This window comes from Cyanistes caeruleus, unplaced genomic scaffold, assembly GCF_971803275.1.
Source record: "Cyanistes caeruleus unplaced genomic scaffold, bCyaCae1.hap1.1 HAP1_SCAFFOLD_117, whole genome shotgun sequence".
Lineage (NCBI taxonomy): Eukaryota > Metazoa > Chordata > Aves > Passeriformes > Paridae > Cyanistes > Cyanistes caeruleus.
The window spans coordinates 335346-361841 of record NW_028255917.1 but is presented as its reverse complement, the minus strand read 5'-3'; the positions used below and the strand labels follow the sequence as shown (position 1 = coordinate 361841).

At 47.9% G+C, this 26496-nt stretch overlaps 1 protein-coding gene across 7 annotated transcripts; it reads left to right on the top strand.

Annotated features, from left to right (window-relative positions):
* Nucleotides 1-5695: 5695 nt before the first annotated feature.
* LOC147646169 (maestro heat-like repeat-containing protein family member 7) lies at nt 5696-25719 on the top strand. 7 transcript variants are annotated; one of them, XM_086873838.1, is made up of 22 exons: nt 5696-6285; nt 6385-6534; nt 6804-6868; nt 6978-7127; nt 7317-7465; nt 7770-7917; nt 8168-8355; nt 8445-8582; nt 8861-8975; nt 9148-9285; nt 9499-9675; nt 9812-9967; nt 10126-10227; nt 10598-10700; nt 10981-11037; nt 11328-11511; nt 12820-13334; nt 14664-14790; nt 22721-22867; nt 23116-23385; nt 23677-23858; nt 25066-25719. In XM_086873838.1, the coding sequence occupies exons 1-17, from the start codon at nt 6162-6164 to the stop codon at nt 12863-12865; spliced, it is 2190 nt and encodes a 729-aa protein (XP_086729964.1). In that variant the 5' UTR covers nt 5696-6161; the 3' UTR covers nt 12866-13334; nt 14664-14790; nt 22721-22867; nt 23116-23385; nt 23677-23858; nt 25066-25719. The 7 variants fall into 7 exon arrangements, with proteins under 7 accessions (XP_086729964.1, XP_086729961.1, XP_086729966.1 ...); XM_086873835.1 differs by having other exon boundaries at nt 23677-23867; XM_086873840.1 differs by having other exon boundaries at nt 23116-23552.
* The last annotated feature ends 777 nt before the right edge of the window (nt 25720-26496 follow it).

Below are 26496 nucleotides of genomic sequence, written 5' to 3'. Positions count from 1 at the left end.
GTAGCTATTCCTGGATTAGTAGCTATGGCTACTACCTGCATCCTCTTTATCAAATGTTGCAGAAATTGTATTAAGCAAGGGATCATGCATGCTAAAAGATAAGAGTTGCTACAGCACAAGAAAAGCATTTGTTAAACCCACAGTTTACTAGATAACCACGAAAACACGTCTTATTCTCATTCTTTCCATGTTTGGACTGATACATGAGTTAACTTTCCTATTGCTTTTGTAATTTGTTTCACCACCTTTTAGCTATCAGTTAATTTGCCACACTCTCCCTTCTTCTGCTGACAGTGTTTGCATTTCTAAGCTGTCACACGAGGCTTCTACCTGCAGTTCCATTTAAATCTGTTTTGTTGGATCTGGACCAGAACCTATTACAAAGGATTTGAGTTTTGTTTCAGTGTTGCTACTTCTACTGATCATCACGGACAACACATGTCCTGCTTGTGGAATTGTTTTGGGGGCAGCTTAAAAATAAGGGCTCCAAAAAACCTTCTCTTTCCCCTCTGCTTTATAGCCTTCAAAATCTTTTTGGTAATTATGGAAGGAACACCTTGCTTAGCTGCTGGTAGTGAACTTAACAAACATTTGATTCTATTTGCCTTGATATCTGAAACAATTATAAGGAGGGAAGCTGGGGGTCTAACACTCTGAACCTAAAGTCTGGTCAGAAATGCTTTTTCCCACGTATGTGCTTCTTGTTCTATTTAGACAATAAATGTTTTTTTTCAGAAGAATGAAGCCACCATAGACTTCCTTCTTCATCTCAAAATCTTGTTTATTATGGACTTAACTCACTGGTTAGGTTTGACTGGGCTGGCCACCCACAGCCAGTCTTCAGATCTTCCTGGCCTTCTACAGACTTCACAATTTTTCAGGTAAAAGGATTTGCTACTTCTTCTCTTATGGTTAAAAATTACTTTTCTACTTTTGGCTTCAACTTCAACTGGCTGACAATATCAAGGTAAGATTATTAAGGCAGACATTTTAATGGTGTAATTTAATTTCCTAACTTAACTTTTACTTTCATGTTGTCTTTACACGACCTGTAAAGGTGAGTGAAGGCACAGAAAGAGCTTTAACATAAAGAAAACAATGACAGTGAGGATTGGCCTCTAATGACTGGAGATTTGAGAGAAGGGATGCCCACACAAACTATTTCAGCAGCCAGGCTGTGGGAGGCACACGGGGCTTCCCCTGATGTTGATGGCCTGGCTACTGCTCCAGTCCCCTCTTGTGGAGCATCAGTGGCAGCCTGCCGAGCTTCTCCTCTAGCTGAGATGTCTGAATTTCTGGGGCCTTAGAGACCTTGACTCGAGAGGGATGGCTCTACCCGTGTTCAGCTCTCCTGACGGCTCTTTCTGTGCTCAGCAACACTTGCACAGGTCTACACTACTTTGCTGCTGCTGCTGCTGCTTCTCTCTACTCCTTCACTAGGACTCAATCTCCTGGCTGGATGTTGTGAACAGCAAAGTCTAAAGGCAGGCTCTGTGCTAGCTGAGCTTCTTGTCAAAGAGCTTTTACAAGAGACACTATCCAGGCTACATATTGTTTCCAATAGATATCCTTTATCCCTACCCCCAGGTAATTCTCAAGGCTGAGGATTACCAGGATAAGGAATTCTAAACATCAGTTCAAAGGGAGATAATTGAGTATCCCCACTGGGTCTGGCCCTTCTTCTTGCCCAAGCCAGTGGCAAGAGCCGGCATCTTAGTTTCTATCACCAGCTTCAGAAGGTGTTTCTTTATTTCCCCATTCATCTTTTCATCTCAGCCAGAACTCTGGGGGTGCCAGGGGCTATGGAGGTTCCATTGGATCCGTAAAGCAGTCAAAACTCTGAGACATAAACTTTGAAGAATTTAAGATTTTAGAGAAGCTGAGGCCTTCATAAGAAAGAAGCCTTGCTAAATCTAAATAAAATAAATAGATGGGCCTTGCTAAAATTAAAGGGAGCTAGAGAAACTTTGCTAAAATTAGAGGTTAATCATTGGCTAATAACTAATTGTCTGTCAACTCTATGCTTGTTCAGCTGGGCTTATAATGAGAAGCAATGAATCTGGTAAGGAACTTGAAGAACAGAAGAGAATTGCAAATCAGAAACTCCTGGAAGACATGAAACTAGGAGCCCAGCCAAGGGTCCATTTGTCACTTTGCATTGAAAAGGTAGAAAGGTCAGAAGGAGGAAGAGCCATATCCCTTCCCTCCCTTCTCTCACCCCTCCTCATAAAAGGACCACCAACTCATTTCAAGGAACAAACTACGCATGCTTAATTGCTTTTTTCCTAATTAGCATAGGAAGCAGAGTGTGGGTGGCAACGGGGTTATGAATATGCATTTGTGTTCCATATTTCTGGAAATAAAAAGCCTGTATTCACCAGTATTCAGGGCCATGTGTATTAAGGGGTGATCTGACACATCGGCCCAGCGCTGCTAATAATCATACACTTTTTAACCCTAAACCAGTTCAAGAGTCTTTGTCTGTCTCAGTTGGATAGTGATACTAGATCATATCCATATTTTAGTAAATCAGTCTTAGAATGCAGCCAAAAATTGCATGTGGAAAAAGGAAAAGAACTTGTGGGTTTGGGAAGATGAGGATGGATTTTGTTAACAGCACATTGGAAACAGCACCAAGAGAAGGAACAATTGTTTTTGGAATGCTCCCATGTGAAGATACAGCAGGTTTTAGTCTTGAGCTCAGGTTTATTTGTGCAAGTGAAACAACAAAAACAACAATGATGATGATGATAATGATAGTAATAATGATAATAATAGTAATAATTATAATAATGATAATAATAATAATCAATAATATATATTTATATCCAAAATTAAAAATTGATAATGTGAAATAATGTTGACAATACTAATTTGTGAGCTTTGGTTGCTCACTGTAACACTAAATACCCTACAAAAAAGGACTAGCAAAGACCCAAATGTCAATGGTAAACTTTGTGAATTGTATACACGGAATAAAGGAGGAAGGGGTGAAGTTGGCTGTTTTTATATGGCTTGCTGATGCTGTGATGTGGAATGCTTTGTCTGTTCCTGGGAAAAATACAGAGATTAAAACTGCTGGGTTTTTCATGTACCACACTATCCACAAATGGCAGGATTGGTTCCATGGCTGGAGAGGCTGTTAAAAGAGCAGCTGATAAAACGAGGAGATGGGAACCTGTCCCGGTGGAGAACCCATCTCCCAGATGGGCTCCATGCCCTTAACAATGGGCCCACTGGGAAATGGAAACCCCTGGGTGTGCACAGCTGCACCCAATTTGCAAACACAGCCATGGACAGTGAGACTTGGGCTGCCTGGGAAATTGTTCTGGCTGTGATGGCCCCTGCCAGGGCCAGCCCACAGGCTGCAGGGCTGGACCTTCATGCACTGGAATTCATTAGGAGAAATCAGAAGCAAATGAGAGTTTACAATACAGGAATAAGAATTCAGATTCCTCCAGGACACTTTGGTTTGATAACTGCTCATTGGAGCTTGGCCTTGCAAAGGGTTCATGTCACGGGAGGAGGAATTGATGCAGATTATCAAGGAGAAATTGGAGTAAGTCTGTTAAACAATAGTGAACAAGATTTGATTGTTCAACCCCATGACAAGGTAGAAGAAATATTGATATCGCAATTGAAAAAATAATTGTGAAGAAAGAATATCCACTTCAAATTGCCTCCATTTGTGGATAAAAGGAGTTTGGACCCAGCAGTCCTAATAAAGGAGCCAGAGTGTGGGTCCAGAGGCCAAATGGCCCTCCCGAGCCAGCTGAAGGAACAGCTCTGGGCAAAGGCAACACTGTTTGAATCCTGAGACCTGAGCAGGAACAATGGGAATATGTCCCTGCAGCCAAGTGTTCTCTGCCAGAACAAGTCGATGGGATGGGATATTGTTTTACAGACCCTGCCAGACCAAATCTCCCTGTTTGCCCCAACGGCCCCTTTGGAAAATGCTCAGATCCACGGGGCTCCATGTGAAGGCTGATGTGACCCTGAGGGACTTCCACACCAATTCCAGCCAAGAGCCTGGCTGTCCCTCAGGGACTGGGACCCGGCACCTCTCCAGCCGAAGGGAAAAGGACCCCAGCAAGCCTTGTTAGCCACAGACAGCGCGGTAAAGCTGAACAGCAAAGGACCTTGGGGACATTATTCTGGAATTCAAAAGGTGCCAGCTCCATGGACAACAGAATTATTGTTCCTAACGTGAATGAGGGTGAGGAAAAGGAATGAGTAAGCTTGTGATGGTAAAGCACAGAAATCCTTTCACATTGTGGCCTCCAGCTAGAACAGGGCTTGGTTTCTCCGGAAGGGAAATCTCAGTCAATCCTGTAAAACTGATAATTGCATTCCTGTATAACACAGCAGTTTTCTGTCAGTGTCCCTGCACTGGATCCGTTACGAGTCAGAGCCCATTGACAGAGTTTTGGCCACCCCACAGGGTGAGCCCTCCGAGGGAACCCCATTCCTCCCAACCTGAGCTGAGAACATACCCAGCAATTAGTTACATTGAGTATTTTGGCTACTTTGATCTTTAAATTTTCAAAATAATTTTGATTACTAATGCCTTGATTAAACTTCAGAGGTGTTTCTGGCAAACAAAGATCCTGGCTGACTCTCAAGATACAACTTACAGGTGTTGGGGGTTAGGTGTCCTTTATTTTCTATTTAGTTCTGGCTTGCCTGTGGAATTTTTACTCATGACTTGCAGGGAAAACTTAACTGCGGGTACCTGGTGCGTGCTTGAGGAAAAACAAAGAGTTTGGCTGGGCCCAAGGGGGGAAGGGGGCAGGAAAAGGGGAGGGTGGGGACAGTTTGGTGGCTTCTTCAGCTTCGGAGAAGAACACTTTGGGTGCAGAGCTGTTGTGGTGGGGAGAAGGGAATTTCGCCATCACCCAGATGGAGCTGCTGCTTCTTCTCCTTCTTCCCTCTTCATTGGTGGCCTCACACCCCCTGTCCTGCCGGAACGTGTGGCAGTGCCAGCCACCACCGTGGAGCTGCTGATCCACCTCAGCCACTGGCCCGGGATCTCAGCTCATCCCTGCTGTTCCAGCTGAGTGTTCCTCAGAGCCCTGCAGGAGCACCAGCACTGACTGCCAACCCGAGGGGGTTTGTGAAACAAAGCCTCTCCTCCATCCTTTCCCGTCTCAGCCCAGAAAGCTGTCACGGGGTCCCTGGCTCTGTTTTCTTGCTAATGCTGTAGTTATTGTTGTTTGTTTGCCTGGTTATAAATATTAGTAAAGAACTGTTATTCCTATCCCCAGATCTCTGCCTGAGAGCCCCTTGATTTCAGGATTATCATAATTCGGAGGGAGGGGGTCTACATTTTTCATTCCAAGGGAGGCTCCTGCCGTCCCTAGCAGTCACCTGTCTCTCAACACTGAGACATTTCCATGAGTAAATTTTACAAAGTTTTCAATAAAATTCTTATTGATAAATTTGCCTCCATTTCATTTCTAACAAGCTGTTCCTAAAGATCCCGTCAGGCTGTCTTAGACACTTTGGGCAAGGGATTCCTTCCAAGCTGGGCCACTTGGGGGGGGATGGGGGCGGCCCCAGGGCGGAGGGCAGGGTGTGCAAGGGCCCTTTGTGACACGCTGCAGCACGGTCACCGTGGGATGGTGGCAACGGGAGCAGATGTCAAAGGGCCCTTTGTGACACGTGCTGCCATAGGAGCTGGCGGTGACAGGGCCACGCCACAGTGCTCGGTGCACGCGACGGGTCAGGACGCGCCAGAGCGGTGCTGTGAGGAGCCCCCGCACAGCGCACTCCTTTGTGTCGGACCTGGAGCTTTTCTGAAGCACTGTTCCTACAGGTGACCTCGAGGCCAGACCACAGGTCTTGCTGACCTGTGGCCTTGCTGAGCCTTCCTTCTTAAGGTTCTCTTGAGGGCAGACCGTGGGACTTGGTGACCCGGAGCTTTTCTGACGTGTCGCCCATCCCTGCAGTCTCTGTCCTTGAGACCAGACCACAATCCCTGTCGAGGAGCCTCCTGTCCTTGTGGCAGGAGCCCTCAAGACCCAAGTGCAGGACTCGCTGTCTTGCAATCTTGCCAGGACTTGAGTCTTGCAGGTGCCTTCCAGGCACGACTGCAGGACTTGCTGACTCTGAGCTTTTCCGAGCCATCACTCCTGCAAGCAGCCATAAATCCAGTCACTGCCATGGAGCAGCGACCCCCAAGAGTGCCCAAGTTGGCCTGGCTTGAGGAGCAGGAAGAAGAAGGCTCTGGAGCTGTCCTGGCACAGGAGTCTGAAGAGGTGCAGGACTTCCAGGCACCACAGGAGGGTGAGTTGCAGAGCTCGGCCTTAGGGCTAGTGCCTGTTGCCAGCTTGGCCCCATCCCATTCCATGCCATGCCATCCCCTGGTGCTGTTCCTATGGAAAGGATTGGAGAGTCTGGAAGATTTGGAGCAGCGACCCCCAAGAGTGCCCAAGCTGGCCTGGGTGGAGGAGGAGGAGGTCGAGGAAGAAGGCCCTGGAGCTGCCCCAGCACCAGATACCGAAGAGGTGCAGCAGTTGCAGCCGCTGGAGGAGGGTGAGTGGCAGAGCTGGGCCACAGGGCTGGTGCCTGTGGCCATCTTGGCCCCATCCCATCCCATTGCATCCCATCTCATCCCATCCCACACTGTCCTGTGGACACACACCCATGGACAGCACAAAAAAGGGGCTGGGGCTGCCCCCGCAGCAGTGGCCGTGCTGCATCCCCTGGGGCATCCCGGGACTGTCCCTGCCTGGGGAACGCAGGGCTGGGCTGTGCTCTCCGGCCTCTCCCGCAGCCCCTCAGCTCTGGCTGCTCTTTGCCAGATGCAGCCATGGACGGCACACAAGAGCAGGACACCGCCCGTGGCCGCTTCCGCAGAGCAGCGCAGGTACCTGCAGCCATCCCCACCTGCGCTGGGCCTGCTGGCACTGCTCAGCCCAGCACCGCACTTGGAGCACTCCATGCAACTTCCCTGCCTTCCTGCCCTTCTCCTACAGTTTCTTTACCAATACATCACCAGAATTGGCAAGGAAGACACCAGACCTATGGACACTGAGGTCAAAGCATCCTCAGAGGTCTTGGTAGAACAAAGCAGCGCTGCCCAGCTGGATCTGCTTGTAGAGACGGCTCTTTTCAATCCAGAGCAAGTAAGCAGCCTGTGGCCAGCCTTTGATCCTCCAGCAATTGCTTGGCTTTCCCAAGCCACGCCTGTTGCTCACTTGGAGCTTTTGAGCCCATGGCAGCGTGCTGGAAGAGAAGCACTTGTCTGGGGAAGAAGCTGGGCACATTGCTGACTCCCTCTGCTAGCATTCCAAGTCTCCCTGTGCCTTCTCCAGGTGCCCGCCGTGGTGAGGTACATCCACCAGTGGCTCATGGCCAATGAGGCTGCTGAGCACAGGATGGACTGGGCCCTGATGCAAGTGGCCGAGGCAGAGCCCGATGATGTGGCCATCACTCTCCTGCGGGTGGCCCCAACGTGTGACAGGTATGGGGCCCAGCTGCCCCGAGGCCTCAGGGCTCCCCAGCCCATCACCGTGTACAGCCCGGCCTAGGGCTGTGAGCAACACAGACTTGCAGGGCCCTCTGGCTGCTCCCTTTGCCAACCCTGCTACAAAGTCGGCCCCCGAGCCTGCTGCCGTGCTGCCAGCCTGCCCCTCAGGGGCCTGTCCCCACAGGGCTGGGCTGCCTGGCTGCTGCTGCCGCTCAGGGCCAGTGGGCACAGGCAGAGCTGGCGGCCAGCTCAGCTCCCCGCTGCTGCCCAGCCCACGGTGCTGTGTCTGACCCCGCAGAGCTGCTATGGCCATGTGGACGACCATCTTGCTCTCGCCCTGGATTTCAGAGGAAGTGACACCGCTCCTCATCAATGTGGTGGGGAGCTGGCCGCAGAAAAACCTGGGCACCTCTGATGGGGACAAGACGGCTGTCTTTTCCCTGACTGTGAGTTTCTGGAGCTGGCCTTTGCTCACCGCAAGGCCGGCCGCCTCTCCAGCAGCTCTGTTGCCTCCTTCCCCCACTGCATCTCCCTGCTTCAGGCACTGGCCACAAACCTGGCCTAGGGGGCAGCTTCAGGGCCACCAGGCCCGCTGCTCCCCCTGCGTCTGTCCCGGCCTCTCCCTGCCACGCTCAGGCCCTGCCACACGGACACCCCGGCACTGAGCGCTGTCTCGGGCTGCTTTGTCCTCTGCAGGCAACTCTGGTGATGTGGAAGATCCTCCAGGGGCCCTGTTGTCCACAGATCCTCACAGTCTATTTCCCCCGCCTCTTTGTGCATCTCCTCTTCCAAACATACTTCAGTACTTTGTATAGGACAGAGGACGTCCATACCTTCTGGAAGGAATGCCAGGAGCAACACGGCCTCTCCACCAGCCCCAACAGGTGCTCCATGCCACTCCTCCTGTCCCTGCCACTTCCCCAGCCTCGGAGCCAGCACTCCCAGCGTCACCTGGGCTTTGCTGTGCACACAGGTTTGCAGTGCAGACCCTGAAGGCCCTGCTCTGCAGTCTCCACTTGGAGCATGTGGTGGTGGCAATGGAACGCAAGCGTGGCTGGGACACGCTGCTCTGTGCTGACACCCACCACTATGCCGTGGGTCTGCTGGCCAGGTGAGCCCCCCTTCTCCCCACTGCCTCTGACATTTGTGACCCCTGCCCGGGATGCCCCCCACAGTCCCCGTGGCCATGGGCCTGAGGGCCTCGTCAGCGAGGGATGGCCAAGGAGACTGCAAAAGGCTGCGAGAGGAACCTGTCCAGGAGCAGCCACATCTCAAGGGCCCACATCCCCTCACAGAGTGCTGGGGCAATAGGACAACTGTGTCCATCAGTCCTGGGAGAGGTTTCTCGCACCCTTGCTGAGACTCTTTCTGCCATTTTCTGCCTTCCAGGGTAATGCGCCGTGCATCCGCCCACTTGTGCAAAAGCATCTTAAGCTACCTGCTTGAGGTGCTCAGCAAACCGTTGCCACTCTGGGATGTCTCTGCCATGGCATTCCTTGTGGAGGTGAGCCTGATGGCCAGCACTACCTCGCTCAGCTCCCTGCCAGCCCTGTCCCCTGGCATAGCCACAGCTGCCTGGGACGGCACCCGCGCCCTGTGCTGCTGCCTGGGCCCAGCCCTGCGCACTTCCAGGCTCCTGCCGGCCGGCTCCCCTCTCACTGCCCTGTGCCTTTCAGCTCCTAGATTGCCTGGATTTGAGTGACTGTGGTGACAGCCTAATGGATATCTTGTATAAGTACCTGTGGTACAATTCCACAGAGATGCATCACCAGGTTCTCAGGGCTCTCCTCCTGCTAAAGGACCGTCCCTCCATGGTGAGAAGGGGGCAGCAGCTGAAGCCGTGTGGGCAGCATGAGGCTGGGCAATGCTGTCACTTGGCCTTGGCTGGCCTTTGCCTTGGGCGCTGAGGCAGCTCCTCCCAGCTCTCCTGCCTCCTGCTTCAGCTGCCCGAGTGCTTTGGGACAGCCCTTTGGCCTCTGGGCCCTGCGGCAGCTGCCCGGGCTTTCACACACTTGTGTTCTGCACAGGCCGAAAGAATGCAGAGCCTGACAGGAAGACTAGTGCACCTCCTGTGGGACTTGGACAGTGACGTGGCCAGGATGAGCACTGCTCTTCTGAGCCATATTTTCCTGAAAGAAGACACCCCAATATCCTGGCGCAGGGCCCTGCAGCTGGCTGAGCCGCTCCTGAAACTCCTGGACAATGTAAGGCTCTGTGCCCCAGCCACAGCCACTGCCTGCTGCCTGGACACTTTGTGCCCTGTGCATTTGCAGGCCTGCGCCAATGTGGGCCACAAGAAGCCAATGATGAGGTCATTTTTCCTTCCTTCCTTTCATACAGCCTGATAGCCACGTGCAGCTGCTCTCCATGTCTCTCCTTCAAAGAGTGATGTCTTCGGCAGAAGAAGAAGGAAGAAAGCCCCTGAAGGAACGAGTGTACCAGAGCCTGCTCCCACTCTTTTTCCACTGCCAAGATGAGAATCGGCATGTGGCAGAGGTGAGGACTCCTGGGCTGCTGCTGCGCCTTGGCAGGGGGCTCAGCTGCCTCCTGCCCTGACGCAGGCTTGCAGGCTGCAGCCTCCTCCAGCCCTTGGCACTGGGACACTCCTGTGCCCTGCCTTGTGGGGCCATTTGCGGCTCTCTGCTGCTCCCCAGGCCTCTCGGACAACGCTCCTTCGCGCGGCTGACTTCCTGAAGAGGCCAGACCTGGAGAAAGCTGTGAGGAAGGAGAAGCTGTGGAAGTTTGCCAAGCTCGTGGTAAGGACAGCCTGGAAGTCCCAGCCTCAAGCTACAGAAGCCCCCTGGCCCCGGTGCTCAGTGTGTGGGGCTGGCAGCTGTGCCCCTGCCCACTGCTGCAGCCGGGGGCCGCACGGCTTCTTCTCCAGCCGCCTGTGGCCCCGAACCGGGTGCCGATGGAGCCCCGGCCCAGCGGGGCTGCGGGCCGGGCCGGCACCTTGGCTCCCCGGGCAGCAGCCGGCCCTCTGCCCCCTCCAGAGCCCGGCGCCAGCGGCTGCTGGCCGGGCCTCAGGGCTGGCCGGGCACGGGAGGCCGGGGCTGGCCGCAGGCAGCAGCGCCCGGCCGAGGGACAGAGCCCGCGCCAACCCTTCCCTCCTGCCGCTCTCTCCAGTTGGCAGACCACAGGATCCCCTTGGCCGAGCACCTGCGCCGGGCCCTGCAGTACCTGCAGGACCCACAGGAGACCCTGCGAGCGGCGGCCATCAGGGTCATCGGTGAGTCCCGAGCCCGGGCTCCCTCCCCGCCCCGCCGCAGCTCGGCCCCAGCCCCGGCTGCTGCCCCGGCAGCGGAACCCGGGCCCGGCGCCCTGGAGCCCCGGCTGTCCTCGGGGCTGCTGCTGCCGGCCTCTGGCAGCCGTGCCCTTGGGCTGAGTCAGGGTGCGGCAAGGGCCCGGGCTGAGCCCTGCCGGGGCAGGAGGCCGTGTGGCCGCAGGGCTGGCAGCGCCGCTGGCAGGGAGCTGTGCTGCTGGGACCCTGACAGGCTCTGTGTTCTCAGGGATGGCCGGGGAGCAGCTGAGGGGGCAGCAGGCAGAGCTCCAGGTTTTGTGCAGAGGTGAGCCACGGCAGCGGGCTGACAGCGGTGGCTGTCAGGGGCAGCTGCAAGCCCTGGCCTGGCTGTGGAGGGCTCTGCTCCCTGTCCCGATGAGGGGCGGCGTGGGCATAGCACAGTGAGATTTCAGGGCCACGTGGGGCATTTGTGGCCAGCAGCTTCGGGCTGACCCCCTTGGTCCCTGCTCCCTCCTGGCCAAGGCAAGAGCTGGCTGGCATGGCCCTGGCAGGGGGCTCTCGCTGGGCCCCCGCAGCTCTGGGATCTGACCGTGGCTCTGTTTGTCTCTCTTGCAGCCCTCGAACGCCTGACGGAGGACAGAAGCGGTGCCGTGTCAGACCTGGCACTTGAGACGCTGTATGTCCTCCGGGCCATCCAGAGTGCCCGATATTCCATCCTGCAGAGGATGCAAGACCAAATCCTCAGGGCATGGAGGACACGGCCTCGTCTGTCGGGCTTGGGCTGGCTGCGCTGCTGGAGGTGTGCTCAGAGATGATTTGGGACGTTCTGTTTGCTGGGGCCACCTGGGCCAGCCGGGAGTTTTTATTTCATAAGGATTGTTTTCTTCTATTTTTTTCTTTTTACTATGTAAATAATATAGGATATGTTAGGGCTGAGAGGCTCGATCTTCTGGGGCCACATGGGCCATCTGTTATTTTTTTTTTCATAGAGATTATTCTTTTCTTCGTTTCGTTTCCATCTAGTATGTAAATAATATAGGATATGTTATAAACCACAAGAGTCCCAAGACCTTTCTTTTGCTGCCCAGGGTGTGCGGGGCATAGGGGAAGAGAGGGAAAAGGGTTCTTGTGTTCAGCAACCTGCCAGGGCATGCAGTGGCGCAGGGGAAATGGCCAGAAGCCCCTTGGCCTTTGGTGGTTGTGCTGAAGCCACAAGCCCTGTGGCAGGCAGGAAGCGCCATCTGTGTCCTGCTGCCCGTGTGTTGCTGCCGTGATGGCTGAGGAGCTGCTGGAGCTCCTGTGGGGCTGCGGCGCTGCTGCCGGGCCAGGCTGGGGGAGCCCCTGAGGGCACGGGGTGCTGGGAGGCCGTGAAGGGATGAGGGGCTGCAGAGGCCCAGACGGGACAAGGCAGTGGGAAGGCACGAGGGGCATGTGTGAGGGAGTGGGTGGCAGGAGGTTCCAAGGGGACAGAAGGCCCTGGAGGAGCCCGGGTGGTGGGAAGCCCTGAGGAATCGGATGTCAGAGGCCATAAGCAGCCCCCGGGCAGCCTCCTGGTCCCTGACACCTGGCTGCTCCGGTGCTTCCCCAAAATGTCCCCCAGGCCTGCAGCAGAAGGCCTGGAGGCTGGGACACCACCCCAGCGGGAGGGTGGGGACAGCCCGAGGTGCCCAGGCTGGGCTGGCTGGGGACATGGAGGGCAGGGGGTGCTGCCAGGCCACGGCCACTGGGTGCCTCCAGGAAGGGGCAGTGGGCAGAGGCAGGGCTGGCGGCCAGCCCGGGCCCTCGCGGCTGCCCAGGCCACGCTGCTGTGACCGAGGCCCCCCTGACACAGAGCTCGGGGCCCACAGAGCTGCTGCCACCATGGGGAGGGTGGTGATGTCTCCTCCAGCAGGGCTGCCCAGTGGCTGCTGCCCAAGCGGCTCTGGACCCCACAGAAACAGCAGCAGAGTGTGCCCAGGAACAGCAGCAGCCCCAACGTCGGCACCTGCGCACTGAGGCGTCCGCAGCAGCCGGGTGCCAAACAGGGGGAGGCTGTGGGCACAATTGCCTTTGCTTTGGCAAAAGGCTTCAGCAGAGTTGGCCACAATGGCTTTCTCTTCACTTGCAGCCTCACAGCAACGCTTGCCAGCTTCAGCTGCAGCCTGTGCCCGTGACTGACTTGGATGGCCGTGCTTGAGGGCGAGCTCGCCTTCCACACTCAGGTGTCCCAAGGCAGCGGCACTGGCACCATCCTGAGAAAGAGAGAGAGAGAGAGAGAGAGAGTCTGATGGGGCAGGAGGCCTGTGCTGCAGCTGCCCTCCCTCTCTTCTGTCCAGGCACCTTAAAGACACATGAAACCAAATCCTGGACTTGCTTGGAACAATGGAAGAAGCAGCATGTGCTGAAAAAAAGCAGGGACTTACACGGCTCAGTTTTGCTCTCCACTTGGGCAATCCCAGAATCCCTGAGCACTTGGTGTTGCAAAGTATCATCAACATCATCCAGTCTCCAAGCACACTGCCATGGGCACAGGTGGTGTGCAGGCAGAAGGTGTCACTAGAATTGGGAGAACACTTTTCCATGTTGACCTTTTCCTCTCCTGGATTTCAAGCAAAGATGAAAATATCATCTGGTGAATGACAGGTGAATAGTGTAGCTCACAGAACTAGGAGTAGGAGTCTCCAGTGGCCCATGGTGTGTCCATTCAACCATTGTTAGATTGTCCAGTTGGAGCTCAGCACGATGCAGCCCGGGCACAGGCACCAGGCTGGTCCATTTCAGCATCCCAAAGTCTTGGTGGCTCCCTGTGCACCCGTTGTCTCCTGAATCCATTCTTGAACTCCCAGTTACTGCTGTGCAGGACATGAGAACACAGGAGCAGCTTGTTTGGCTCATTCTTGCCTTTGCTGCTCCTGCCTAAAGGAATCATCAGGACTATATGCTGATGGAATGGGATCGCCGAACAGCAGGGACTTTGTCTGTAGGGTCTAAAACTAAAACCTTGTCTGACTGCTCAGACACTCTAAAATCCAGGGTGAGAATGACAGCTTTGGTATGGAAGAATCCTAGAAATCTTGACTTGTGATTTTTCTAGTCAAGGATTTTAATGCCAATGTGGAAACTACCAAAATATTCAAACTTGTTTTCATTGGCAACCCCTTTGAAATGGCATCAGCACACCTCCAGGGGACAGGGTATGACAGTGGGGACAGTACTTGGCAGCTCATGGCTTCAGATGTGGGAGGTAAATATTTTGCCTAGGTACACATTGAAGTTCAAGTTTTCCCAGGGTTTGGATTGACTGGTCGTTGCAGGTAACTTTAATCAATGCAAAAGGATGTAAAAGCAGAGTTTCTGGAGAATGTGCACTAGGGAGGAAATAGGGAGAAAACCTTGAACACAGCCAGCAGGCTCTGGAAAAATTTATAAAAGTTAAAATTAAAAATAGATGTAGCTTTGTGACTGTTCAGACAGGACTCTTTGTGTCTGGAGGTGATCGTAAAACATTTTAAAATCTTAGGAAATTCGGGAGCTCAGGAAGAAAGTTAGGCTTGGCAAGCCCTGGGAAAAGTAGGCCCAGGGAAATGTTAGGCCTTGTGCTTGCTAAAGATCATGTGAAACTGCACCTGTGTAATCAATATATGATAAATGATATCATATTGTTCAATTGTTAGATGTGATTAGATATAATTATTGTTTAAAGAACATGAGGAACAATGTTAGGGGGCTGGGGTGGGATCACGAGAAATCCATGCTTGGGTAAAAACAATGCATACAATAGAACAATGTAAGTTTAATAATTAATATGTAAGTTGTATAACGATAGAGTATAAAACATGTTCAACTCAAAAACAAATCGGGTCAGATTTGGGTCTGTGTACCCCTGACACCCAGAGCTCTTCAATAGAGCACCTGCATATAATCATTGTGTGATGATGTGTGTTCCTGAACTCTAACATTTTGGTGACCCAGATGGGACCTTGTGAGTGCTGCTGAGTGAGCTCGTGACCCGATCCTGCTCCAGCCGGCACCGAGGGATTCTCGGGGAGCCCATCGGCCGCGACCGTCTGCGCTGCTCACAGCGTCCCCAGGAGAAGAGGTAAGGTGCTTTCACTTTGGTTTGGGTGCCTGCCAATAAGACGCAGCAAAAGCTGCGCTTGGTTGGGCTAAAGGAATTCCTGTTGGGATTGCCCGGGCGCCGTCCGTCAGACGACTGCGAAAGCGTTGCAGGTTCGGCATTTGTGGTGTATTGTAGTTGTGACATGGAGAAGCTTAAAGGGGTTTTGGGCAGCAATGCTCTCATAGCAGGAACTTCTCCTTTGGGGTGCTTATTAGCACATTGGAAACAAGGTCACTTTGGGGAAGAATTACATAAGGCTGAATTGATTTTGGTGAGATCTCCCCACGGAAAAAGACCCCTGTGACACTGTCTCATCTGTTGGTAGCTATAACCTCTCTCTTTCTTTACTTTGTTTCTCCTCTCTCTCTCTCTCACTCCCTCTCCTCTATCACATAACCCTTGTTATCACTAAAATAAATGTACATTATTGCTGTTGTGATTTCAACTGAAATCCCTTGTGTCCTTTGTGCCCTCTGAGATCAAAGAAACTTCTCGCGACTCCCACTGGCGTTAGCGAATCGTGACATTTAAACTGGAGTCACGGACAGGATTTCTGACAGACAGAAGGGGCTGCAGGTTTGTTGTGCGGTCTGTATTAGGGGAAAGATGTTTTGCTCCAGCCGCACCCAGCCCGACACTGCCAAGAGAGTGAGCGGTGTCTAGAAAGCAAGGGGGGCAACTCGAATTTCCCACAAACTGCACACGCCGAGGTGAAAAGCACCCCACACTCACTTGAGGGCTCTGTCTGCAGAATTTCACAAAAGATCTCTTAGTGCAAAAGGGTGGGAATGTTTTTGTTGTTGTTGTGTGTATGAATTTTGAGTGCTTGGTGTAGCAAAGAGACAATCAGAATTTTAAACTGAAAGAGTGCCTCCCGAGCAGATTTGGTCTTTTTACCCACACACGGAAGCAAAAAGCAGTGTGTGTGTGTCTGTGGGTGTGGGTGTGGGTGTGGGTGTGTGTATAATTGAAGTTTATACCTCCCTGTAGTGGTTTTCCCTTTGTAAAAATGACTGAAAAGGGCAGTGCAGAAGTTAAAGCTGCATTTTATGCTCTGTTAGCAAAACACAATGCCAGACCTTCTCCGGGAGGGGAAAAGCGGGCGCTTAGTTACTGGTTTAATTTGGAAAATGTGATTGATAGAGTGTGTTCTTTACAAGATGAAAGAAAATTTAAATTGGTCAAAAATCAAACTCTACTCTGCTCAGTTTTGGGAGCTTGTTTTACTGCAGCTCTAGAAATTGGCTTTAAGCAAAGAAGTGAGGAAAGAAGAGGGGGAAACCTCTCTCCTGAATCAAATTTACCCTCCAAAAGAGCTAATTCATTCCAGTAGAAATGATGGACCTGTAAAAATGGCAGAAGAAAAATCAGAGAAAGCAAAGGTGTTAGATGCATTGGTTCTCTTAAGGAAAACCCAGACAAGAGAAAAGAAATCTCTCACTGCCAGTATTGGTGGTCACTGGAGATAAAGAAGGGGGTCCCCAGCAAGGTAATAGATGGCTTCTCACTTCAAAGTTGAGTGAAGTTGTTTCTAATTGGCACTGTCCCAAGTTCATTGTATGGAATGCCCCATTGGATAACCCAGCACAGCTCCACAGGCTCTGGGCTGTGAGCCAAAGCCGTCTCCTTCTCAGCTTCTGGGAGTGGAGCCCAAAGAGCCTCAGAATCAGGGAAACTGGGAACTCTGCTTCTCCTGGGTGAGCAGAGAGGCAGAGGTTGCTTTTATTTCAAATGCTCACGAGAAATAACAAAACTGGAGACATATTGATTACAGCAATAGTGTGTAGAGAATATTTGAACAGAAGGTGGGCATGATATTTTAGTAAAGGCCTGTCTGCACAAACCAGCTTTTGGTATAAGTTGTGATATTAAAGGCTCATGTCCTTGAAACTTTCCTGAAGCAGAGAGAATTGTTGCTATATTTTATATATTAGTAAAGGCCTGTATGCACAAACCAGCCTTTGAAATAAGTCGTGATATTAAGGGCTAAAATCCTTGAAACTTGCCTGCAGAAGAGAGAGTAAAGCAAAACAATATCCTTGTGTACAAGGATAAGAATGTAAACCTGTGTGTGTTAGCCAATAGTAGCTTGCTCTGCCCGCAGACCCTGTAGAACCCTATAAAAGGTGTGTTAATAATAGAAATAAACGGCATTCACAATTACTTCTGTGAAGACTGGTGAACAGCTCGGGCGTCTTTCAACATCTGGCGCTCCGACCAAGGACACCCCTGCGGGCAGAGGGGCTTTGGAGTCAGCGGAGTGGATCTGGGCATTATACGTCGCGGGCTTGGATCGGCACCGGATAGGCAGCCTGAGCGCGGTGAAACGCTGAGCGGTAGGATGTGGAAAGTCAGGCTGCTGGGGGGGGCCCAGGAAGGCAAGGGCGTGGTAGAAGGGTCGCAACCTTCCCCCTTGCAGGTGGCCGTCAGCATGGAGGCAGAGTTTGCGGCGGTTAAAAAACTGCTTCTCGGTATCCTCGTTAAACGAGGCGAAGCAGCCCAGGAAAAGGATCTGGATATGCTCATTATGTGGGCTAATTGTCATGGGCATTTGCAGTGCTCACACTGCTTCTTGTGGTGCAAGAACGGACTGATATGTCGGCTCTGATATGGGAAATGGCAATTACAGAAAAGAGCAAGGACACTGCGTCTCTCGGTCGAACTTGGCAGATTGCAATTAATACCTTAAAAGACAGAAAAGTGAGATATGCTGAGGCTGTGAGCCCCGTAATTCCACCTGCGTCACAGCGGCAGATGCCTTTACCTCCCACTGCTGGACAAGCACTCCTATCTATGCTGCCCATGGAGAGAGGGAGGGAGAGTCAAAGAGAAGAAAAAAAAAAAAAAAAAAAAAAAAAAGAAAAAAAAAAGAAGAAAAAAAAAAAAAAGTTCCACAGCGAACGCTGAAACAACGAACAGAATCTGTTCAGTTATGGCAGGATGTGATACATCCAGAAATATTTGCTTCATTTTTGGAGTCACTTTTAGCATTACAATCTTATTAAAGTTCCATCTTCACCACCCTGGAAGAAAAGAAGCCAAATTTAGTCTAGTTTCCACCCGAACCAGGGGGACATGGGGGAGCACAGAAGTGGGCTCTGTGAGAACAAAGGCACCCTGGGGGCAGAAGCAGCGCAAGAAAAGTTCCAAGGCCACGCTGATAAGCTTCAATGATCGCCGCTGTTAGCACCTGGCCATGAGAGACTTTTCGTGTAACATCGCCTGCTCTTGTAAAATCGTGCCCTTTTTTCCTCTATCGGCAAACAACAAGAGAGATTGAGAGAAAAAACTGCATTTGTTAAAGTTAACTTTGTGAGGTTTTTCTTTTCCTTTCTCTCCGTTTTCCTCGCTGCAAGAGTATGTAGAGAATGTGAAGGAAGATAAGAGCAGAACTGCAGCAGCAGTAGGGTGGGCAGTCCGCCCCCCCTGCTCCCTCTCTAAGAAGAAGCACCCAGATAATACCCAGTTTGTGAAAAAGTCATAATTTATTGGGTTTTCAAAATGTTTTTATATACCATTGTAGAGTTAATTTTGTGTTTTAAGTAATTATGAGTTTATGCAATTGCAGTTTTTAAGATTTTACTAGAGAAGTTATTGTGATTCTTTGAACGTTTAAGAAAAAAAAAAAAAAAAAAAAAAAGAGAAAAAAAGAGAAAGAAAGTGTTTAAACATGGTATGATTTACAGCTTCTAGGAAAACCTTCCAATTAATGATATCTACAGAAGAGATTTGTGGTTTAAAAAATAATTAGTTAAGAGAACTTTACTGTACAAGACAAAGTTAAGTTAAAGTATATATTATCTATTTGCTTGTTTTTTTCACAATTTTAATAAGGTAATTTTAATGTGAGTCCTTTTGTTATATAAAGCACATATAACTGCATATACACCAATCTGGATTTTGGGTTTTAGTTTAAGAATTGGACTTGGTGTTTCTGAAAAAATGTAAATGTAGTACTTTTGAAAAGTGCTACAAAGCTGGATGGCAACTCACCAAATCCTGTGTTGTGGTTTTTCTCTAGAAAAACTGCACTTTCAAATCCTAACCAATTTAAGCATATACTAGGCAAATTCCTGTTATGAATAAGTATTTTTAGTAACATTTGCAGTTATTGTGAGTTATTCTCAAAGCTAGATGACATAGAATTGTGATGTATTTGTTACATTCTTATAATCTTTATAGTGAATTCATGTTACTGTTATATTGTGTTTAAAAAGTATATATCAAACTTTTAGTTGCCTTTTTGTACTAACAGAATAATATTAAGTTATGATTTTATTTAATATAGATTAAGTGTTAATAGAATTAAGGATAGTTAAGTTTTATAATGTTTAGGCTTGAATGTTTTTAAGTTAAGTTTTCTAACTTAGATATTCTTTTAAGGTTAAGTTTGTTATTTCCTTTTATCATATATAATTATTGTTAGGTTTAAATATTGTTTAATTTAAATTGTTTTGTGTTTTATTGGAGACACTTGTTTAAACTGAAAAGTATAGTTATTTTCCTAGAGAGATGAAGACAGCCACAACTGAAACAGCAGTGATGGAACACTGGTGAACACCTGCTTGTGGATAGAAGGGAATGCAGTCTGTGACACCCTTGACTTCATCAGGAGTTCTATTGGTTGTTGCAATCTCTGCAGTTTTGTTTGTTATAGCTTTCATATTTTTCAGTGTTTCCAGAATTTTAAGAAGATGTATCATTGCTGAGGATCAGCTGCCATAGGAGAGGCTTCAGATTAAACCAACTGCTGCATGGTTTAATTGGTCTGGTACCTGAGGCTTCTGATCATTTGATTTGTACAAATGTATTTTAACAGTTTGCTGTGCTGTAAGCATCTCATAGCTGCTACTATTGAGAACCTTGTTCTAGAAATATGTTAAGAGGCATCTTTCCAGTTTAAAGCCAGGCCCTGGCCAAGCCTTGACTTTACCTGGAGGGAATGTTTGCCATCAGATCCAGATGTTTTCTGTCCCAAATCAGTATTTGAGTCACTTTTGACTCAGCAATTTGACCCTGTTGATATGACAGCTGGATCAGTTTTGAAGTGAGCTTGGAGAATCATTTCCGGAGGTGATTACCCAATCCTTCACTGATTGTTTTGTTTCTGTTTGCTTGCTAACTATGGGATGCTGGTGCAGTGTTTTAGTAATTAATAGTAGTTTTATATTACATGTGTTATTAATAATGTTTATGATTTAATTGATTTTTAACCGGTATAAGTTCTTATTAATTGTGTATATGGTTTTGTGTTGCTGTTGATGTTTATAACAGAAGTACATCTCATTTTATGTTTTTTTAAGAAAACAGGGGAAATGGATGCCCTAAAAACATTTGATTAGTGTAATTCATTAACTTCAAGGAGAGAAGTGCCTGTGTTTTGTTGGCAGGTTCAGAAAGGTCACCTGTCCATCTGACCAGACTGTGTGCCTCTGAACACATGAGATCCAGTGAACAGAGAAGTCACCACACAGCTTTGGTACTCCAGACATGGATCAGAAGTGGACCTGTCAGGACACAGTTGTGTCTGAACACTACACAGACAGTTGCCAACAGAAATTTTATGTTGTTATTATGATGTTATGTCTCTACCAATTTTTCAGGTATCCTTTGTTTCAAGATTTAGAAGGATCTGAAGAACAACTTGAACATCCAAACCCTCAGTCACCGATCAGCTGCCAGCTGACATCACGGGAGCAGTGAACGTTCCAGGACTGAATCGTGTTAGAGAAATTCTGTAGAAGATCTAAGAAGTGTAGAGACTCCACCTAACTGTATATAAAGCAAATTGTAGTTGTGTGTTTACCCTTTCAGCAAATTGCTTTCACGCTTAGACTACATATATACCAAAGCACGTGTGTTAAAAGTAGTTATATAATAGGTTAAGATAAAGAGTTTATCCTGTGTAGTAATTGTTGTTAGGATAAAGTATAAGTATTCCCCCTTCAAGAGCTAGTGTAAGCATCTTTGAAAGTTCATTTAACGATTGGAGTTTTAGCTGTAAGTTTGCAAATATGGTGTCATTTGCATGGAACAAACTGCTTATGGTAATTGTGCTGTGTATAGTCCCAACCAACTGTCTGCTAACTAACATCCAAAAGAGGCAGAACATGTGGGTCACTCTGGCACACTGAACTGGCCAAAGGTCAATGTGTCAAAGCCTAGCCACACCTGGAGATCCTTTCGCACCTGTCTCGTAGGAGTCCCTGAATGGGATCCTCCAGCATTTAAAGATTTAATTAGTAATGAGACTCGACTGAATTGATTGGCAATGTTGCAAGAGTGCAATTGCACTGTTTGCTTCACATCAAGACAGCCTGAAGCCTGTTGGCAAGCAAAAAATTACCAAAGTTCTCAATGTTACAACCCTCAGAAGAATTAGATTTGTTAAGTTCCACCAATACCTCAGGTGGATGGATAATGTTTGAACCCCCGACAAAAAGTCATTCCAACAAAGTAATGTAGCCCTGAGCTGCAGTCAACCCTATAGCTGATCTCGTTACTACCACAGAAAGTAAAGCCTTTGTTCGTGGTACAATCTCACAGGGCAATTACCAAAGCGATTACCTAGTTCCATCTTCCTAATCTGTGGGGATAGGGCATGGAATGGGATTCCTGCTAGTCCACATAGAAGACCCTGTTATCTTGGGAAACATAACCTTGTTCCACCCAAGCTTACATCAATTGTTGAATATAGCTAGCAAAATGAAGAACATCAAACAGTCAAAGCAAAGCCTGAATGAATTAAAGTTTAGCCACCCTAAAAAGGCTCGCTTGTTGGACTAAGGAAGGATTGAATTTAACATCCACAATGTTAAGTGAGCTTTCAGCCAATGTGAGTAGTGTATGTCATGCAATATTATGAAATCGAGCTGCAATGGACCTTTTGCTCTTGGCGCAGGGACGTGGTTGTGGGGAGTTTGAAGGCATGTGCTGCTTGGATCTTACTGATCATTCAGCTTCCATCCATAAGCAACTGCAACAGCTACAGGATGTGTTACATGCCCTGAAAGAAGATAGTGACCCCACTGGAAGCTGGTTCGCCAGCTGGGGCAACACCGGATGGTTGAGGTCTCTTGTGCTAGCAGGGGGACGGACTTTACTTATAGTGTTAATTGGGATGACAGCCTAAGTTGTGTGTTACCTTATCCAAAGCCTGGTTTGTGCAAAAAGAGAAAGGGGGAATTGTTGCTATATTTTATATATTAGTAAAGGCCTGTATGCACAAACCAGCCTTTGAAATAAGTCGTGATATTAAGGGCTAAAATCCTTGAAACTTGCCTGCAGAAGAGAGAGTAAAGCAAAACAATATCCTTGTGTACAAGGATAAGAATGTAAACCTGTGTGTGTTAGCCAATAGTAGCTTGCTCTGCCCGCAGACCCTGTAGAACCCTATAAAAGGTGTGTTAATAATAGAAATAAACAGCATTCACAATTACTTCTGTGAAGACTGGTGAACAGCTCGGGGGTCTTTCAACAGAGAATGAAGCAAAACAACATCCTTGCGTATAAGAGCAAAAATGTAAACCTGTGTGGATTAACCAAGAGTAACTTGCTTAGCCCGGGAACCCTGTAAAACCCTATAAAAGTGTGCTGAAGATAGAAATAAATGGTGTTCTCCATACTTCTGTGAAGACTAGGCTGAATAGTCTGAGCGGTTTCTCAATAATAGTGGGTCCTATACATCCACTTTTTACTTTTGTAGTTAACACTGGAGCCCAAATTTCTGTGTTGACCAATAAAGACTAGTGCAGGATTTGAGAGCAATATATGGAATAACTAAAGATATTTACCCAGTGGTAGCTAATCCTTGCACATTGTTAACATCTATAAAAGAGAAATAGAAATGGTTTACTGTATTTGATTTAAAAGATGCCTTTTTCTGCATACCCCTTGACAAAAAAAGTAGGAAACTGTTTGTCTTTGAGTGGGAAAGTCCAGAAAATAGAAGGAAAACTCAGCTCACCTGAACACGACTCCCACAAGGATACAAGAACAGTCCAACCCTATTTGGAAGCCAGCTGGGGAAGGAGCTGGAGATTTGGACCGAGAACGGGCAAGTACCGAGAAAACAATACCTGCTGTTACAGTATGTTGATGATATACTGATAGCTACAGAAGAGAAAACAACCTGCATAAAGGTACCAATTGAAATTTGAAATCAGCTGGGAATGGGAGGATATAAGGAGTCTAAAGAAAAGGCACAAATTGCCTGGCAGAGTGTGATTTCCCTGGGATGTGAAATCTCACACGGGCAATGTAAGCTGGGTACTAATTGTATTCAAGCTATTTGTGCTATTCCAGAACCCCAGAACGTGCATGAGCTGCGAGTCTTCCTTGGGATGACAGGGTGGTGCTGCCTGTGGATCATGGACTATGGACTAATTGCAAAAGCCCTGGATGAGGCCCAGAAGACGCAGCCGTTTACCTGGGGCAGAGCACAGAAGGAGGCCTTCCTCAAACTGAAGGAGGCATTGACAACTGCTCCGGCGTTCGGATTGCCAGATTTGTCCAAAGATTTCCAGCTGTTTGTGCATGAAAGACTACACCTAGCACTGGGAGTGCTGAGCCAAGGTTTGGGAAGCTGGGAAAGGCCGGTCGGCTGCTTTTCCAAACAGCTTGACAAGGGGAGTGCTGGATGGCCTTCATGCCTGCGGGCAGTTGCAGCCAGCGTGATGCTGCCACAAGAAGCCAGGAAACTCACCATGGGTAGACACATAGATGTCTCTGTGCCACACATGGTGAGCACTGTTTTAGAACAAAAGAGGGGCCATTGGCTATCTCCAAGCAGGATGATGAAATTCCAGGTAATCCTGACTGAGCAGGATGATGTCACACTAAAGACAACTGACCTCTTGAATGCAGCTCTGTTCCTGGGTACCACAACTGAAGAAGGCCCATTAGAGCATGACTGTGTAGAAGTAATAGAGGACACCTATTTGGCAAGAGAAGACCTGAAAGACATCCCACTGGAGCAAGCAGAGTGAGAGCTATTCACAGATGGAAGCAGCTTGGTGGAGAACGGGACCAGATACGCTGGATATGCGGTAACAACAGTCAGTGCAATGGTGGAGGCAAAAGCATTATCAGCAAATGCATCTGCCCAGAGGGCAGAACTGGTTGCCTTAAGCAGAGCACTAGAATTGAGTAAAGGGAAAAGGGGAAACATCTGGACTGGCTCAGAGTATGCTTTGGAGTAGTGCATGTCCACAGAGTGCTGTGGAAAGAAAGAAGACTGCTGTCTGCTCAAGGTACACACATTAAACATCAAGATGCAGTCCTGCAATTGATAAAAGCAATACAAAAACCTGAACAAGTAGCAATTATGCACTGCAAAGGACACCAATCAGGAAACTCCAAAATTTGTGAAGAAAATCGGAAAGCAGACTGGACAGCTTGACAGATTGCTTGAAAAGGGCAAAGAACAATGGCATTGATATCTTTAAAAGTTAATGTATCTCAATTTAATTTGCCTCCAAAACCGAAATATTCAATAGGAGATGAGAAATTGGGACATTTTCTAAATGCACAAAAGAATTCAGAAGAGTGGTATGTAACTGCACAAAGACAAATAGTGTTTACCCCCTTGATAATGAGAGACATTCTATAAATGAAACATAACAAATGTCATTGGGGTGCAGAGGCATTGGTAAAATGGATGAAACAAAAATTAATCTCGGTACAGATGCTAACAATGCTAAAATCAGTAATGTCAAAATGTGAAATGTGCTTAAAAACAACTCAGTGGCTAGACACAGGCATAGCTAGGGAAGATTAGGATAGGAACAGAATCAGGATGACACTTGGCAAGAACCCTCTTGTAGAGTGAAATTTGGCTGGGCCCTAGAGTCTTTGCTCGGTCCTAGAGCAAACTATCAGAATAAAGAAATGTTGTACAAACCTACAGGTCAGGTAGAGAAATTGGCAAGAGTGAGCTGGGAAAGATTTAAAGAACTAAATGTACAATTACAATTTATTACTCCTGAAAGAGCATGGAGTGTGGGGGTTTTTAAATGGATGGATTGATCATTGCTGTGTCCACATCCCAAATGTGACTGCAGATGTAGAATATGACATCAATCAGTTGCAACAAATAGAGCACAAAGCACAGGAAGAGCAAAAGGATTTGACTACAAGTTGGTTAGGCAAAATCTTCAAAGGGTTAGGGTGGAATGTGAGTTCATGGATTAAATCTATCATTGAGAGTGTGATAATCTTACTAATTGTATTCTTAGCAATTTGGTTAATTCACAGCATCTTCAAGGGAGAAATACAGAAGAAAACATCCCGGAACCAGAAAATAATAAAGGCACTGAGACGAGATCCACCCCCACCATCTTCTGGTTCTCCAGTTCCTGACAGCATCCAGGACAACGTTTATATCAATCAAGGATTCGAAGAACATCGAGTGTAAACTCAGAAACAAAGGACTGTGTCAAGTGAAAACATTTGCACTTATAGTGAAGTGAAAATGCTTTCAAAGGGGGGAATGATAGTAAAAGGTTCTAAAATCATAGAAAATTTGGGGACTCAGAAAGAAAATTAGGCTTGGAAAGCTCAAGATGAGTAGGCCCTGGGAAATGTTAGGCCTTGTGCTTGCTAAAGATCATGTGAAACTGCACCTGTGGAATCAATATATGATAAATGATAGAATTGTTAGATGTGATTAGATATAATTATTGTTTAAAGAACATGAGGAACAATGTTAGGGGGTTGAGAGGGGAACACGAGAAATCCATGCTTGGGTAAAAACAATGCATACAATAGATCAATGTAAGTTTAATAATTAATATGTAAGTTATATAACGATAGAGTATAAAACATGTTCAGCTCAAAAGCAAGATGGGTCAGATTTGGGTCTGTGTATCCCTGACACCCAGAGCTCTTCAATAAAGCACCTTCATATAATCATTCTGTGATGATGTGTGTTCCTGAACACTAATTTCATCAGATTTTACTGGAATTTTGTGGGATTTTGTGAAATTTTGTGGACATTTTTGGATATGTTGTGGATGTTGCTGGAATTTGGTAGAATTTTGAGAAGTTATAGGGAATGTTGTGGCATTTTTCTGGAATTTTTTGAGGCTTTTCCAGAATTTTGTGGGATATTGAGGAGATTTTGTGGAATGTTTCTGGAATTTTGTGGGATTTTTGTGGGATTTGGAGGAGACTTGAAGCATTTTGAGGGATTTTTCTTGGATTTAGTGGGAAATGGTGGAGATTTAGTAAGCTTTTGCAGGGAGTTATTTTTCTTAGTGACCCAATGACCCAACACCTGTGTGCTGCACTACGGTATTTTCTATCCAATCACCTCCTACTACACAAAAACCCCTAGGAGAAGAACATGAAGAAGAAAGAAGAAGGACAAGAGAAAAACCCTAAATCCTCCATCTTGTCTCTTGTTCTCTAAACTACTTTTTTGCCCAGTGATTTAGAAAACTTTCTAATCTACACACTCACACTTTTCCTATCTAACTTTAACATTTGTTTTCATGTATCACCATGAAAACATGCTCATGAATTTCGTATTATATGAAATTCAGTGTTTCTTTGAATCCTAGAAGTAAGTATTAAAAACAAGGGGACACACTCAGACTCCAACATGTTATCTACCTTTGACTGATCCAAGGAGCTATTAATCATAATGCTGCCTTAATTAATTTGATTAGTCACCCATGTCTCAGG